General features: G+C 41.1%; 1 protein-coding gene across 4 annotated transcripts in view; it reads right to left on the bottom strand.

Annotated features, from left to right (window-relative positions):
• Positions 1–16,389, bottom strand: part of LOC132908009 (transcription factor AP-2-epsilon) — a 202,637-nt gene that overhangs the window by 82,893 nt on the left and 103,355 nt on the right. The window contains exon 1 of one of the 4 annotated variants that reach the window (XM_060961523.1): positions 763–2,866. The exons of 2 other annotated variants lie outside the window; for them this stretch is intronic. In XM_060961523.1, the coding sequence (XP_060817506.1) occupies positions 763–1,041 (279 nt within the window). In that variant the 5' untranslated portion in view covers positions 1,042–2,866. Of the gene's footprint in view, positions 1–762; positions 2,867–16,389 lie in introns of those variants that run through there. One more of the 4 variants, XM_060961522.1, reaches the window with a different exon arrangement.

The raw sequence follows: 16,389 nt of genomic DNA on the forward strand, positions 1-16,389 counted from the left end.
TTGTTGCCGTATGTCAGAGTTGAATACTCTCACGACAGTGGAGCAGGTATAACCATGCGTAGGCGGACACTTCAACCGACAGCTGGTCTTTCACTTGCCACGTGAGAATTTAGTTTCTACGCAATGTAGTTTGAGAGCCGTCCGTCGAACAGGGTTATAGAGTACGGTTTAAAAGAGGATAAATGTCACTGAAACGCTGCCACATACCACCGGTCTATGTATTCTCAAGTTTCGTGATATGGCATCCGATATATTCATTTTTCGCGTCGAGTCGAAATGTCTGTGCGAACAGGGAGAAATAACGTCGCATAATCAATGCTTCCACATGTTATTAAGTGTTATCGATGTTTGCTTCGATTCCGATTGTCGGAAACCATGACGTGTACATTCACGTGGTTTTGAAAGGAAGAGCTCCACGTCTTGGTTTTCACCTTTTATAAATAGTTTGAAGTATTCAGAATTGTATATACTTTATGATTTATGAACAATGCATTTAAAAATTAATTAATAAATTTTCATTCAGAAAGTATTTAATATATAAACACTCTTTTTGAATTTTCACTCCCGTGTTTCTCTTTAAAATAATCCTATCCATTAGCTCTATTCAATGTCGAATCGAATAATGTGAATCAGGAAATGTAATCAATGATATTAATCAACACGGTCAATGTTCTTAAAATTCAACTGTTTATCGCAAAATAAATAAAATCGTTCCCTAGTGTGAAAAAGAAAGGTGAAAAGGAAAAAAAGGAAGAAACTTACATCATCCCTGTCCTCGTGGAGATCGTCGTCGGCGCTCTCCTCGAGGACAAAGCCCACGTCGTTGTTGTTCCTAGTGAGTGAGGGCAATTTCCTGGGTGTGAGCTCCTCGCCGTCTGTGTCTCTCTTACGCTTGCCGTCTCTATGTTCGTTCAGCGTGGTCTCGTGCTCGTCCAACATGTCGGTAACCATCAGTTCCGACTCGACGCTCGTCGGGGACACGACTTCGTCCAGCGGTGACATCGTCGACCTGTCGGCTTCACCAGCCTCCAGTACGGACATGATGAGCCACTTTTCCCGGCACAGATGCTTCCTCGGTCACGATTACCAGAATTCGCGGACAGTCGGGTCTCGTCTTCGACGGGACAATTTGCGTCGGTTGCCAAGAGGTGGCAACGAGGCACCTCCACTCATCCAGTGAGTACGGATGCACGTTCATAGAGCCTTCCTTCGGTGCCCAATTCCCTTTTCTATTCACGTGATCGTTTGTTCGACGATTCGTTTTAACGATTAAATAGATACATCTGACCAGGATGTTTTCTTTTTTCAATGATGATTTATAAAATTATTTTAATAGCGTTGCTATTAAACACTCTTAAAAGGAAACTGTAATTAGATTGTCATCGATGATCGAGAGTTTCCTCCCACGGTTTCAATCTGCGACACGATTCCAGGTCTATTAATCACTTTCCATTCGAATCGATCTTCTCCTATGAACATCGCTTCGTTGACATTCTATCAGAGTTATACTCGTTGAGACTTCCTCTCATTAATCACTTTCTTCTATACGAGTTTGTTTCCTCTTCGCGCATACATCCGCGTTTATGTTTGTTAAAGCCACCAGATTTGACGATCCCAGTACGATTCGTACATTCGTGGCGAAGCCCGATAATCGAGTTCGCGTTCACCCCGCCTCAAGACAATGGGCTGATAAATCGCCTGTCCCCGATAACGGTGCCGCTCACCGCTAAACAGGACCTCGGCCGGAGCACATCCAATTTTCCAAACCAGCCTGACCTTCTTTTTCCTCTGGATGATCGGTCGTTGAATCGAGCAGGAATACCTGCTGACGAGTACTTGTGTACGAAACGAAAAACTTCGCGAATTCCGATCGTGAACAGGTGTTTAAAGATTTCGACTCGATGGTCGCGGAGATGGATTATTTGGAATTCATTAAAAATCCTCGTTCGAGTGGGTTTTGTGGAGCGATACGCACGAAGTATGTTTCTTTACAGCTTGATTGAAGCTCGGTTTGTGGTTTAATTAAGTTGATTATAAAGTTTACACTCTTTTGGCTTGTGTTTAAATATATTGTGAATCCAAATTTACCGGAGGTAGTAAGATTCGTCAACGAAACGATCGACTTTCAGTCAACAAGCGACTGGAACGAAATCGCTTCACGTGTGCGTGGAGCACGCAACTTTAAAACCAGACGTAAAACGATCCCGCGGCGCGCGTCTCTGCGGGCATTAAAGTCTCCGACTTTCCACCGGTTTCGCTGATCGATGACGTAGAAACCTGAATTCTTGCAGGCGACCTCTTCGTGCAGTTTAATAACACGGTCGTCACCGCGTAACTATATCTTCGTTCGGTGTGATTCGCATTAAACGAGGCGATCGACATCGTATCGTCGCTCGAAAATGCGAGCGAACTCGCGTTGATCGATGTCCATGACTGCGTGATGTAAGCAAAAACTATAGTATGACGCACGAAAGTGACAGAACGAATGCACTCGCAACGAGTCGACGCGATTAGATCATTTGGAAGAAGGAGGCGGTTCCGCAAGTGCCGAGCGCAAAAGTCCTGAAAAGACGTAAAAACGTAGCCAGTTGCGAACAGTCACGTGGCGAGTCAAGCTCGTGACGTACGTTCCTTGCTTACTACTGTTCTAACATTCAACTTAGCCTGCTTGGCCCGATTTCACCGTGAAATCGAGTCGCGGACCGCTACCGGTAATAGGATTGCACCGATCGATACCCGCACTCTTCCTGTCGGCATCACGACTTCTGATTTCGATGCTCGAAACCTTGTGCACCACAATTCGCGCATGTTCATAATTTATGTTTTAATTGATCAAAAGTGTTAAATTTTCTGTAAATATATTCGATTAAGTGAGAGTTTACGTATTGATTTCTAAAATTATCACTGGTAACAAATTGATGTCGATGAAGCTGTATCTATCACCTCGTTCCATAACACGATCACCAATCATCATTTCCATTCATTCATATTTCTACCTAATCACCGATTAAATTTGTTGTCCTTCGATGGGTTTGTTAGCGTCTCCCGTGATAGCCTGAAATTCCCTGGCTCCGCAGTCACAATGTAGCAACAAGTAACACACGCGTTTTCTTTATCGATGGCCGATACGATCCACATCGGAAACAACGTGAGCCGGTCCGCAGATGTAACGCAACCGATCAATATCCATGTCGAAACATCCTTGAACGAGAGTGCGTTGAGAGGAACGGCGAATCCCTCGGGCGTCGTGCGACGGATGTTGACGTCCCACGACGTAGATCCGCGGTTTCGATTTGAGTCACGTGGCCGCCAGTGTCACGTGGGGGCGGAGAGGGCGGTCACGGTAGTACGAAGACAGCCGCACGAGACCAAGAGGAAACGGTCGAGAATATAACCTGCGGACTCCGGATTGCCGTGCAACGTGTCGCAATTTTGGAAAAGTCGATGCGCGAAAAGCCTGGTAGAAACACGTAGAAGCCCGCGTATTCAATCGAAGGTCGACGAGGACCGATCGTGCGACACCGCGTTGCCGCGCGCGCCTCTCGAGAATGGCCTAGAGGCGAAAAGAGGAAAGGATCTCCTCGAGTGGCGCCGCCCGCGGCAGGAGGGGGCAAATCTCTCTCCTGCTCTTGTCGAGAGCAAGTGTCGGGCCCGCACGATATGCCCGCTGGACCACCACCACTACCTCCGCGTCCTCTCGGCCACCACCACCACCATAACCAGCATCCTCGGCCACCACCACCGACGCAACGCCGACCACGCTACCACGGCCGATGCCATCGGTATCACCTTCACGAGAGAACGCCGTCGCCGTCGATACCAGCTGTCCTCTCTGAGCGAACACACGGTCTCCCCTTCTCTTCCACGAGCTTCCTCAGAGCTTCTCTTCCTCGCCATGACTGTCCACCGTCGTTGTCGATGATTCCCCACCTCGACAAGCAGCGCAGCAACTTGTCTCCGTTCAACCACGACCGAGAACCGCTCGTCGCCTCTTTGTCTCGCCGACCGTTGCTACCGTCTTATGCTCTCAAGACATCGTATCAAGATAGATATGGACGATATTTATCCTATTCCCTAGCCGGAAAACACCGAGAACCAGCTTTGTTCTACTATTTACCAGTCCGAGTCTTTGCCTCATGCACGCGTACTCGATATCCTTTTTTCTCTATCTTTTTCCCGATCCACTCCCTTTCATCCTGCTTCTATCTTATTCATGCACGATTCCATTCGATCAACTTGGTCCTTCCTCGGAGGAGCACGCTAGCCTGTACGCTATCTTCATGCTTGTTTTACTCTGTCTCCGGTATTCTTGCATATCTTTCTCTATAATAAGCGATAATAAACGGGTGGAAGAGTTAAATAGGAGCGACACACTCGCGATTGCTTCACACATGCTTCGATATTTTCCATCAACGGATCTCGGAATAGCAAGGTCCGTCTTCCTCACTGTCAGTTTCGTTAATTTTCGCGCCATTACTCTCGCTATCAATTGGTTCATGCGGTGTGCTGCGGACGATATCACCGCCGTTCATAGTCATTCACGCGAGTCATAAGCTCGGTTTCACGTTGCGTGTCGACTGTTTGCGCGAACGCGTGGCGTTGCTGTGACAGTAGACGTCGACACCTCGAAGCTTATTCCTTGGTCACCGGCTTTAAATCGCCACCAACTCTTTAGCTTGTGCGATACCTCGGCGAATGCGTTCCTCTGACCGCTCGCGACCGTTCGATCGACTGGTAAATTGCGCCGGACCGGTCTCACCTTTTCTCCCCCTCGTACACCCTTGCTTTCTCTATCTTCCTCCACGACTATCCTCGTTCTCTTGCCATTCTTCCAATTAGCATCCTGTAAGTAGAGCTATGGGCGATTCGAACGTTTCTTCGTCTCTTCAGGATACGTCTGAATGCTTTTAGCGCGTGTTCGATGAATCGAAGCTCGGACGTGAGTAGGGATTGTTTTACGCCGCAAAAACTGACGGTATAGTAAACGTAACGATACTCTCTCGAACTTGTGCCAATGATCGCGATATGTCGGTTGCAAGTGAAGTCTTTTAAAGGGAACTTCTAGGATTAATCAGTGTTATGATGCTGCTCGTCGTAATTGAAATTCCGACAAATAGTTAAATTTAGTAGATTGGATCTTTTCTCCTTCTAGATGTGTTTCTATCTTCTCTCAAAATATGATGTGATCACAAAAGACGCGTCAATTGATTGATATTGATCTCATTTTCAAAGTAATTTGAAGCTCCGAAGAAAGCCTGTAAACTTTGGAACTCAAACTTCTACTAACTTTGATACCGTTAGAATGCAGCATAAAGCTCAATTAACATCGCGATTTTCATTTTGTTCCCTCGTAACGATTAGAAGATCGTATTATCGTTGATGTCCGATATTTTGATGAATAGCATGCGCGTGCAGAAATAGAGAAAAAAATGTCGGCATCCTGTGACAGGATCGCATACAGGGGAACATTCCTCCATATGTTAACCCAAATATGAGCAACGGCGAACGTGAAATAAGACGCTCATTAAGAAAGAATGTTTTGCTGGAACAGTTAGCGGCGGTATATAATTTAAACTGCAATAAACTTGCTTAGAGCATACGTTGTTCTGTTACCTCATGTTCCATTCCGCGACTTAATATTCGCGCAAAAACCAACAAACGAAACGAAGCTAACAGCTTCGACTGCGGATTTATAGTGGAATAACTGAACCGTAATCGGTCGTGAATTACGCGACCATTGCTAACGATTACGTTATAAATACCAATTTGCCAGAAATATCATTGTTGCATTTATTGTTGCCTCCAATCATAGTATTATAATTATGAATGTTCCTTTTCAAGAAAATGATCATGTCAGAGTAAATGAAAGTACTTAATACCTTTTAAAATCATATCTCGTCAATTACACCGCGATATTGTTGAGTGACAATAAATATGCCGAATTATTCGATATAAAAATCTTTTAAAATTATACCAACATTCAATTAACCACTTTTTCGTTGTTTTAATAAACTCGTAGCATTATATTTCTTATAAAAAATAAATTAAAACATTTCACATAATATTGTGCTAAAATATTTCTCACCTTTCGTATTAAACGTGATTTTAATCCATTCTCTTTATATTTTCATCGCGTATTCGCAAGACAATCCTCGCTTCTGAGATACGCGCCCTTGTTATCGCGAGGATCGATATCAAGCTTTAACGAGTAAAAATATTCGGGTCAGATGAATAGTAACTGGCAACAACGGACCTTGGAATCGCAGTTTCCAAAGGAGGCTGGTCCCTCCGGCATGCGAAGACAGATCAGCTCTTTTTTCCTCTTCCTCCTTACACATTTCGCGCACCTGTCCAGCCTCGACGGATACTGCTGTGATTTCGTTTCCTATGTTTCCTTTTTTCTTTTTCAAGTTAAATCGTTTAAGTGATTTTAATTACGCATGAAACTCTACGCTGAGTGGCTGTGATATAATTCCATTTTTGAGAAAAGTTCACAGCGAATCGTAGGCAAGTATTGACGAATTTATGGGATGATATGTGATAGAGACTTGTTTGTGTGTATGTACAGAGTGTAATAACATCTGAAAATCAAACAACTAGAAAATTGTTCGATATTCTTTAATTCAGCTTTTAAAAATCTCTTTATGATAAATAATTAAAAAATTGTCTCGTCCACTGATTCTATTAATTATCGACAGTGACTTTCTTGATAACAGTTATCTAATCAGACATGATACAATAAAAACTTTCGTGTAAAGAAGTTTTTATCTCAACATTGTAATTATTTTGAAATTGTTCGATAACGGAGTTGTTCACGTAAAAGTTATCGAACGAGCACAGAGTGCCGGAGAAGCAAAAATCGGTGCGAGAAAGCCACCCACGTACGTAATTATGAGATCACTGCCGAAAACAGCGTGGATCCGTGTCCAATAGGGAAGAAAGAGGCGACCGTGCGGGGAACGAGCAAAAAGGAGAATGGTTAACGAACTCGTTCGACGCATTCTCCGTGTCAGGATACAAGGGGAGATACGTCGGCCGTGTTACAAGAACGCTGCTCGATATATCGTGACGTAAGCGGGGGAATTTCGAGGAGAACGAGCGCGACGCGTTCGAACACTTCTATGAAAGTGGAACGCTGCGCGTTTCTCGTGATTTACAATGTGTTACCTGAATAAAAATAGACCGGGGCGTGCTCTATAAACGAGATATACGAGCGTGTAAAGTACTTGGAAATTTGAAGCAAAAAACGAAAAGAACGAAATTCGAAATTTACAAGAGTTTTGCTTACGCGTGGTTGAATATTCTGTCGCAATTTGTTGTAATTTCAACTTTCGACGACAATTCTGTAGTCAGTTATGTGCCGTTATGATTATCATAAATCTGTTTAATTGCCGATAAAATATTTTTAATTGGAACTCGATGATATAATTGAACCGCTCAGAAGTCAAACTCATCAATTTCATATTTTATGAAGTTCTCAATTGCACGAACCAGGCACATAATTAGAATTTAATAGTTTAAAAAAACAAACGACGTATTGTCATGATTTTATTTATCGCAAAGAGACGATATAAGGAGATCAGAAATTCCAAGGTACATTTTAGAATGTAATATTTTTAATTTCAATTTATTTCGAATTTCATTATAATATTTAATCTCAATCAGCCCTAATTTTAATTCTCCACATTACAAAATTTGTATCCTATTTCTCATAAAGAGAAAACGTGATGTACAAGCTTCGATGTAACCTCATTTTACCCTCCTGCATCAATCCTTTTCTTTTTCTTTTCCTTTTCTGATCTTAATATCTAAGCTTAATTACAACAACGTCAAATCAACAGGCGTAGTATTAACTCCCTAGTATCCTATCACGAATCCATTCAGGAACGATAAAAAGATCCAAACATAATAGCAATAGACTCGACAGCTTACCCTATTCGAGTTAATGTGTATTCGCGTGCCGAACGCGATCGTCGAACGGCACAGCGCGGCGCGATACATTTTTCAGATTAGAGAAGGATTACTCGATAACGGTGAATACGTCTTTCGGGTGTGAGATGCATTGACGTTCCCCGGAGAAATCTTTGAGCATATTTTCACGTCTCTTGTAAGGGTGTCTCTGCCGGATGCAGATAGCGGCGGCCGTGTCGCACAATATGTGGCCACGTATGGGATCCGCACAATGTCCCTGATGGTAAAGGCCATCCAACCTGTACGATACGACATAATACTGGCTTGGATAATATATTGCTGTACAAATGGCACGACGTCCCTGTCGCCCCGGCCTACCTGTATCCGCTTATCTCCGCTCGATTTTCTCGTCAGCGTTCCCGTCGTTTACATAGACTCCATTCGCTTGATCTACTCGCCTTACGTTTTCGGGACATGTGAAAAATCAGCTCGCTCGAAGACAATTTACATTCGTCCTGTGTTTCTTCCATCTAACTTTAATCCAGAAACCGACAAAATTTATTAATAGTTTCACGAGAATTTAGTTATTTCTACCTATATTTGACTTCACCCAGTTAGCTGCTTTGACAAGTATAAAGTAAAAAGTAATTACAATTTGCTGTTTAAATTGCAATTTAATAATTGCAGTAAATTGCAGTGATAATATTACGAAATAAAACAGTCTTTTCGTTACAACCTAATTGTATATTATAACAGCTACATATACTTTGTGTTTGACGAGTATACCTCTCATCGCTTACTTTTTACGACACATGTTAGATACAGACTTTTCAAACAAGTCGTAACAAATAACTGGTTAGGAATTATTATGATGTCTCCGATTTTCATCATTAGAAGAATTCAGAGGTTTTCGTCTAATTGTTCTACCCACAGAATTACATCCTCTGATCAGGCATTTTTCTTCACACGTGTAACGAAGTTGATTTATTAATATAATTACTACTTATATATTGTAATAATAGTAGTAGCAGTATTATAGTATATGTGATTTATTAATAATGTATAGTATTGTATATGCAAATTTGGTAGATAATACTCTGTGCAGATTAAAACCCCTTATACATATGTATGCATGCGATATCAGTATCATTTCATTAAATAGTTTTTTAGGTTTACGAGGTAGGAAGAACTTGATACGTGATAAATTAACAAGTATTTAGATCGGTATAATTTCCGCTGCGAATAGTGGCGGAAACTTGCTTAATGTATATCTGTCATTTAAATAAATTCTTTTTCATCTGTTTTTTCAGTATAGTATTCAGTTATAAACAACATGTAACATGACACTACATAGGCGAAATAAAAATATGAGAAACATAATTAAATAATTTAAGCTAAGATAAGCGAGAGAGCTCTAGAGGATATAAGAGGATTTGATGAGAATAGGGTAATGAGATTGAAGAGAAATCACGAGTGTACTTTTCCAGTGTTACAAATTAATGTAGCTAACTGGTTAAGGTATGTATACGAATTTTAACAGTCGTGTGCTCTTATTTTCTTCTTGTGTCTGCGTAATCTTTTTTTCTACTCTATCCAATAGGTAAGACTATCTGTCATTATGGTACTCGTAGAATCAGGTACTAAAGTATATCACGCATATATTAGAGAAAAAAACTGGTGTGACGAGAACCTCTTTAGTTGTATCTGTTTTTTTTCACTGGCAAATACAATTTCCATTTATTAATAGGTACTTAATTAACACACATTTCATTGATCGCTAGAAAAAACATTAGAAAAACTATATTCGTATAAGTGTGTACATGTATTTGGGCAGAGAAGAGAAACGGGATACCATTAATCATATTTTTGCGTCGTTTAAAAGCACACTATTGGAAAAGCATAGAAAATACTAATTAATTTATATCAATATTCTGTCGAATGTTTAACGACTTCCAATATAATGTGAAGTTAATAATACATAGCGAAGTATTAAAAATTATAGAATAATCAAATATCATCTTTTCGCTTAAGCATCGATCGACACGTTCTATAATATATCATTTATACATATACACACACGTAAGTATAATATCAGATAAGATAATCAGACATCGCAGAATTCGATTACTTTTTAAAAGATAATACTGCTTCTGTTAAATAATTCATATTCAAATTTCTATAGTGAAAGAAATCGAATAATAAAATCTGTTGTCACATTGAACTTTCACTCATTTTTCTCGATTCACGTTTTAGATTGCTACTTCAAAGCGTAAATTTTTTCCCATTAAATTTCGTAAACGTTTCTACTCGCGAGCGATCGATCGAGTTAGCGCAAGACCAGTGAACGAGCAAACGGGAAACAATTTAAACGGGAAAAGCAGAAATAAATGCGAGCACTGATTACCAGAAAATCACGTTGCCAATTGCGTGTCGCTGGATTGGACGTTACGATCGCAATCACGACCGTCTGGATCCGATCATTGCTATTTCGTTTCTTATCCATAGTCCAGCGAATGATAATGGTAAATAGGCGTGGCTTGCTCGAGATTTGTTATTACAATCACGTCTTCGACCACGCGATTAGAGTCGAATTGCGCGAGTCGCTTCTAATACAACCACCATTCTTGCGGAATCGAGTCTGCAGCCAGCCGATTTCGTTCCAACTCATCGTTCTCGCCACGCTTTTCTCAATCCAGACATCTTTTTGCCCATTTTCATCGTTTATATTGGAATTACATATTAGGTTTTGAAGTTGAGCTGAAGTTTTTATCGACAGAAATACAAAAAATCTATTCTACGATAAAGGATAAAGGAATTCCTGAAGCAATTTTGATTTCTTTAGCAACAATAATACTATTTGCACAGAGAAAGCTGAACATCGACTAAAGACACAATATCGTCATCCAGTCGCGTTGTCTTTGATAAAACAGACAGTTCGTCGACAGTTTATAATAATTTGTCATTTACACGCGTAAGCGCCGTAATCATCTAATAAATTATCGGTCTATTGCTTTATGATGTTCGTAGACTATGCAGCCCGTCAAACCGCGACGTTGCTCTTAGGTATCGTTCATTAACATAGTTACTCCGGCACAACGATGATATATCGCGAGATGTATTTAAAAGACTATCGTTTAGGAATTCCTTTGCAAAACGGTGTCGAATCACGAACAATAATCTCGTAAAAAGATCCGCGCGATCGTAAATGCGTTCGATTTATAAGCCATAAAACGAATTATATTACAAACACTACGATGAAAAAGAGTGGGAGAAGATAATAAAAAAAGAGAGAAGAGTTGATGAAGGACGCATATAACGGGAGCGTGACGTGTATCTGTCTCAATCCCATCGGCCGCTTATCGATTAACTGATTGACGAAGATCGAATCTTTTCAGTCGTTAAAACGATTCGATAAAATCCACTAGTTTGAAAATACACACTCAGTCGTTAGAATAAAACGTGACGCTCGTAAAGATGATTGAAGCATAGGAATCGAGAGTCTAAAATTTGCCCACGTACGTAAAACACTATCGTGAAGTTAGACATAAAACATATCCTTAACCCTTTATATAATCTCATGGTGTTAAATGACTCCACTTTTTGTAAGCTTGAAAATTTAATGTTCAGTTCTCAGAAAACGAACAACTTATCCTTGTAAACTTAATTATCGTAAAAAAGAAACAGCATAATTAATTGTAAATTCCAAATTTAAATAATAATGCTTTTAGAAATTATGGCTTTGGAATTGACCAAAGTGGCTTCTAAGTAACTCAAATAAAAAACCTGTGACTAATTGGGACTCTTTCGTCATTTAAACATCTGTCTTAAAACTTAGAAACGGGCATAAGGGGAACATTACTTTTATATCTGATCAACTCTCTTTCGCTTTAGAACGAACATTCCTGTCTGAAATCGTAAGTACACACGTAGATTTCCTGTTCTCTTTGTTCGCCAAGAGCAATCGCAAAATGATCTCCGCGGTAGATCGATACGATGACGAGATCGAGTACCACGAGAAAGAAGAAAAGAAGGTTCTTGCGAGCGAAAAAGAGAAGAAGCAAAACGAGCCCCGGTGCATTCGATTCTACTCGGCCATTAGGGCACACAGCATCCTCTCGAATCCATTCGGGGCCAGGCCTGGTTGCGGTTTCGCGATCGAGAAACGGTCGCGAGGTAGGTGGATACCAGAGTCGATCAGAATCTCGTTGCAACGATATCGTATTCGTTCCTCAAGCTTACGTTAACCCGCGATTCTTTCTTTCTTTCCTCTTCTAACCGTTTCCAGTCCCAGCAACTTCGTTTCGACGACTTGCAATTCTCGAACCCGTTGCATCCGGTCAGCTGCAATGTTCTTCGAAACCCTCCGAACGATAGATCGCACGGTTACGTTCCCTGGATCGCGACTTCGTGATCCCGTCGAACGAGGATGACGAGATGCAACGCCGTTATAGGAGTTTCGAGGTGCTGTATGTATGGATTATCCTGCATAGAAGATTTAAAGACGCAACGATGGAATGTGTGTTTCAATAGAGGACGGTTGTTACGTCGTCGAGTTATGGGGTCGCGTTGCGTGAGGGAAATCCGCTGTATCAGTGCGCTGCACGGGCAGTTGGCAGATGATATTGTGAGATGATTGACAGGTATTTCGATGATAGCAGAGAGATTCAGTTTTTCAAAGTGATTCGACGATGTTTGAACATGTGCGAAGAGGTATGAAAAAAGATGCTTATATTCGATCCTTATATTCTTATATGACAATCCTTGTATCAAACGCGATTCAAAATTCACGGTGAGGCCACGCGGGACGGAGAACGATGCCGCGTACCCGTCGCCATGCTCCAGTTCGCACAGTCATCGAAAGTGAACACGTCGAAGTACATAATCCTAGTGACTTATCTCGCGGAACGGTCAACTAGATATTGTCCCTGCGGTCCAGAAACGTGCGCAGAGAACGCGAAGAAAGCGAGTCGGAGGTTTTTGCCGCGCGAAAACCTGCGAGCCGTAATTTACACGGCCGTAAAACGCGATAATACGACCCGTGATATCTGTGTCCGATGATGCTTTCTGTTGCTGGTCATTGTTCAACGGTCGTTTATTAATAAGCACGAGACTCAGTACTCGCGTTAATGAAGCGCGGCTTTTGTATTTGTATTTTACATTTGTATCGCGTGCCGATTATCAGGTACAAGAGGAGCACGCTGGCATATCAAAGAACTCGTAAGTTGCATTGATCTTTCATAACGTAATCCGGCGTGAATAACTATAAAACGTAGAAGAAGAGATGAAGAACCTCGCGTTCAACGACGTGCTTTCTCAACAATATTCCAGGACGTCGTATTTGTTGCATCGATATCCGTTAAACGAAATGGAACGATAAACAGATTGGTGGAAGAAATTTCTGTCTAATATATGATTATGTATAAGGAAGAGAAAATTTCTTTAAAGGGAGATCAAGTCAGTGGCATGTTTCGTATACGGTTAAAATCGCGAGCTTGAGAAAAAAGAAAAAAAAAAAAAAAAATTAAAAGGTTAAAATCAGTAATCATGGAATAATTTCAAAATCACCTGGTCGTTGCGCGGAGTTGTTAACCTTTTAATTAATCGATAAGGGTCGTTTTCACGAAGGAAGCTCGATCGAGAACGGCGCAAAATTAAACAGCATGGAATAAAAAGCATGAGGGCAGCGACGAGTACGAAACCAACACCACGAGCGAGCTCTTTTTCTTCTCATTCTTCTCGTTTCCTTCTTTCACATTTTCTTCTTTTTCTTTCTTGTTTTACGAGACCTGTGTTAAAAAGTTTTCGATTCACGGTGACCTCGAGAGAGGCAAGGAAGAGCAGCTTTCAATCTCGTAACGTTACCGGAACGTTATAATCGTTATTGAGGCGAGTTCAGATGACGTAATTACTACCTCGGCCGAACCGAAAAAGCGTTAAGCGTACGGAACCGATGCCTGATTATAGTGGAACGTAATAGACGGCTTTTAAAAGTTCATTAAGTAGCCGATTGTGCGACTCGAAATTGTCCGTGTTGAATTGGGTCAACGGCGATCCGCCGTGATTTTTCGAAGGGCCCGCCGCGTGAAACGGCACGCCAACCAAATAATTCGGTGCCTTTTGAAGCGGATCCGCGAATTGCTTGGCGAGAACAGGATATTATGCTCGATAAAAGCGAGCGCACGAGCCTATCAGATATGATGCGAGCACGCGATGCTGTCGAGAAAGCGACTCTACTCTGATTCCTCTCTAAAGGACCCCTTATTGCTCCGGAAATGTTTGTTTGCTTGTGACGTTTTATTATCGTACGAAAAGGAAAAGAAACTTTGATTTTATGCGAGTGAAATAAGTATGAGTAAGTAAATGAGTGAGTAAGTAAGAGTGAAGTATCTAATGTATGAGAAAATGAGAACCTTAAATCGGAAACTTGGAGAAATTAAAAAATCTTAATTTGAAAATTTAAACGTTTGAGAACGAAGGACATTATTAAGACCAATGCTTTAGGTTTCAAAGAGTTGAATACCTTAAGCAGCAAATTGTTCTAGCAAGTAGTTCTTATGCCTCATTTTGAGAAATGTGTATTTAAGAAATTTTCAGCCGCGTTTAATTCTAATTCGGTATAAACAAAAAATTAATAGGTATAGTCTTTACGCTAACGAGGTTCCCTGGTCTTCCAACATAATTCTTAGAAGACGAATAGACGCAGGAGGAACTTGTAAATTCAACAGTTCGAGAATTGCTATTGTAACCTGCCTTCGACTATCATCTGATAAACTAAGTGCTAATCGATCCTAAGCTATCGAAAGCAGCCACGAGACGCAGCACTTGAAGCCCTTTTCGTACTAAAACAAAGGTGATAACACATTAGCCTTTGATTACCACAATCTCCACTTAACGCTAACTAAAAGAACAGAGGGCACATCGTTTTAGCTAATACGTTAGTTAGCAGTTATACTCTAGCAACTCAAACATGCTGTTATATCTATTTCATAACTAAACCAAACTTCAATAAATATTGTACAAATATGAATCAACATACGATAAACTTCCAAACGTAGTTTTCGAAACATCATCTGCGGATTAAACAATCTTCTCCTGTAATCCGTATTGTCAATAAATAAAAATTTGATGATCTTTCTATTCGCAAGATATGTTAAATTATGTTAAATATCATTCACTGGATCAAATATAATTTTGAAAATAGAATGTGTAAATAGTCCATTTATCGCAAAATGCTATATCCCAATAAATCTTATCAATGCAAAAGTTACCTCGCAAATTAACTGTGAACATCGTTACATCGACAATTTTCAACAATTCTTCCACCAATATTTCAAAATCCTGTAAACACTAATCACCCAGCAGTTTTCTTCCGCGATGAGATTACGTGCTCTCTCACGTGGTCGGCAAAAAGAGAATCGACAAAAGGACAACGGGAGGAGGAGAAGCAATTGGGAGAAAAAACGGACTCCTTCGACTCTCATCCTCCGGCAGAGGCGAGATTCCGCTCGCGCTCCTTTGGTCCAGCCAGGTCAACGCCCCAGTGACCAACGCACCTTGTTCCTTCGTTCATAACGCGTACGTGCCGCGATTGCCGACGTTCGCCCGTGTCTGCGTGTACACACGCGTTTGTGAGCGAGCGAGCGAGCGAGCGAGCGCGGACATCTCTCGCGCGTGCTATCTAGGGCAAACGGGTTGGAGCAACGTTAGACTTTTTCCCTGTCTGCCGCTTCGAGCGAGATCGAAAAAATGTCACGATGAAAAAACGCAACAGCGGCTTCGACCGGCGCTGCTGTTCTGCTCCGCTCACCGGAAGCGATGCCGCCCCGACGCAACGACGTCGAGAAAGCCGTCTAGCTCGCCAACAACCTAACCGGAAGCGCCTTAAATCACGAAAACGTACCATCTATTTCCAATTACATAATTGCGAACATGAATATTACGGATAGGGAAAAGCCATTGACTTGGCTGTGGATTTGACGAATGGTTAGAATTACGTTCGATTCTTGTCGTAGATGATAATGTCGTGATTATAACACGAAGCATAAAAATTAAGGATCGAAGGTACTGTGCTCGTAATTGCTGTTTGATTGATTTGAAATAATACTCGTAACATACGGATATTACTAAAATGCATAAATTGGTGGAGCAAGCCTTTGATACTATTACATTGTCTGAAAAGTTTCTTTCGTTTTATGAGGAAATAATAAACGCACAACGTTTTTTGTTTTATATTATATTGTCGAATTACGTACGATCCATTTTGTTCTGTTGAGATAAACACCGCGACATTGCACAAACATGGTTTCACGTTTATATAAAGACGCACTGTTGTAAAAAACACGTTTGCGAAAGACAGACACTTTTCGGACAACCTAATACAATATCATATTATACTATGGTATAGTAGAAGTAAAAACAGACTGAATTTATATACTAGAGGAATCTCGTTGTCAAATTACAAGCCGGTTTTTCCACGTT

The sequence above is a fragment of the Bombus pascuorum genome, chromosome 6 (genome assembly GCF_905332965.1).
Source record: "Bombus pascuorum chromosome 6, iyBomPasc1.1, whole genome shotgun sequence".
NCBI classification, from domain to species: domain Eukaryota; kingdom Metazoa; phylum Arthropoda; class Insecta; order Hymenoptera; family Apidae; genus Bombus; species Bombus pascuorum.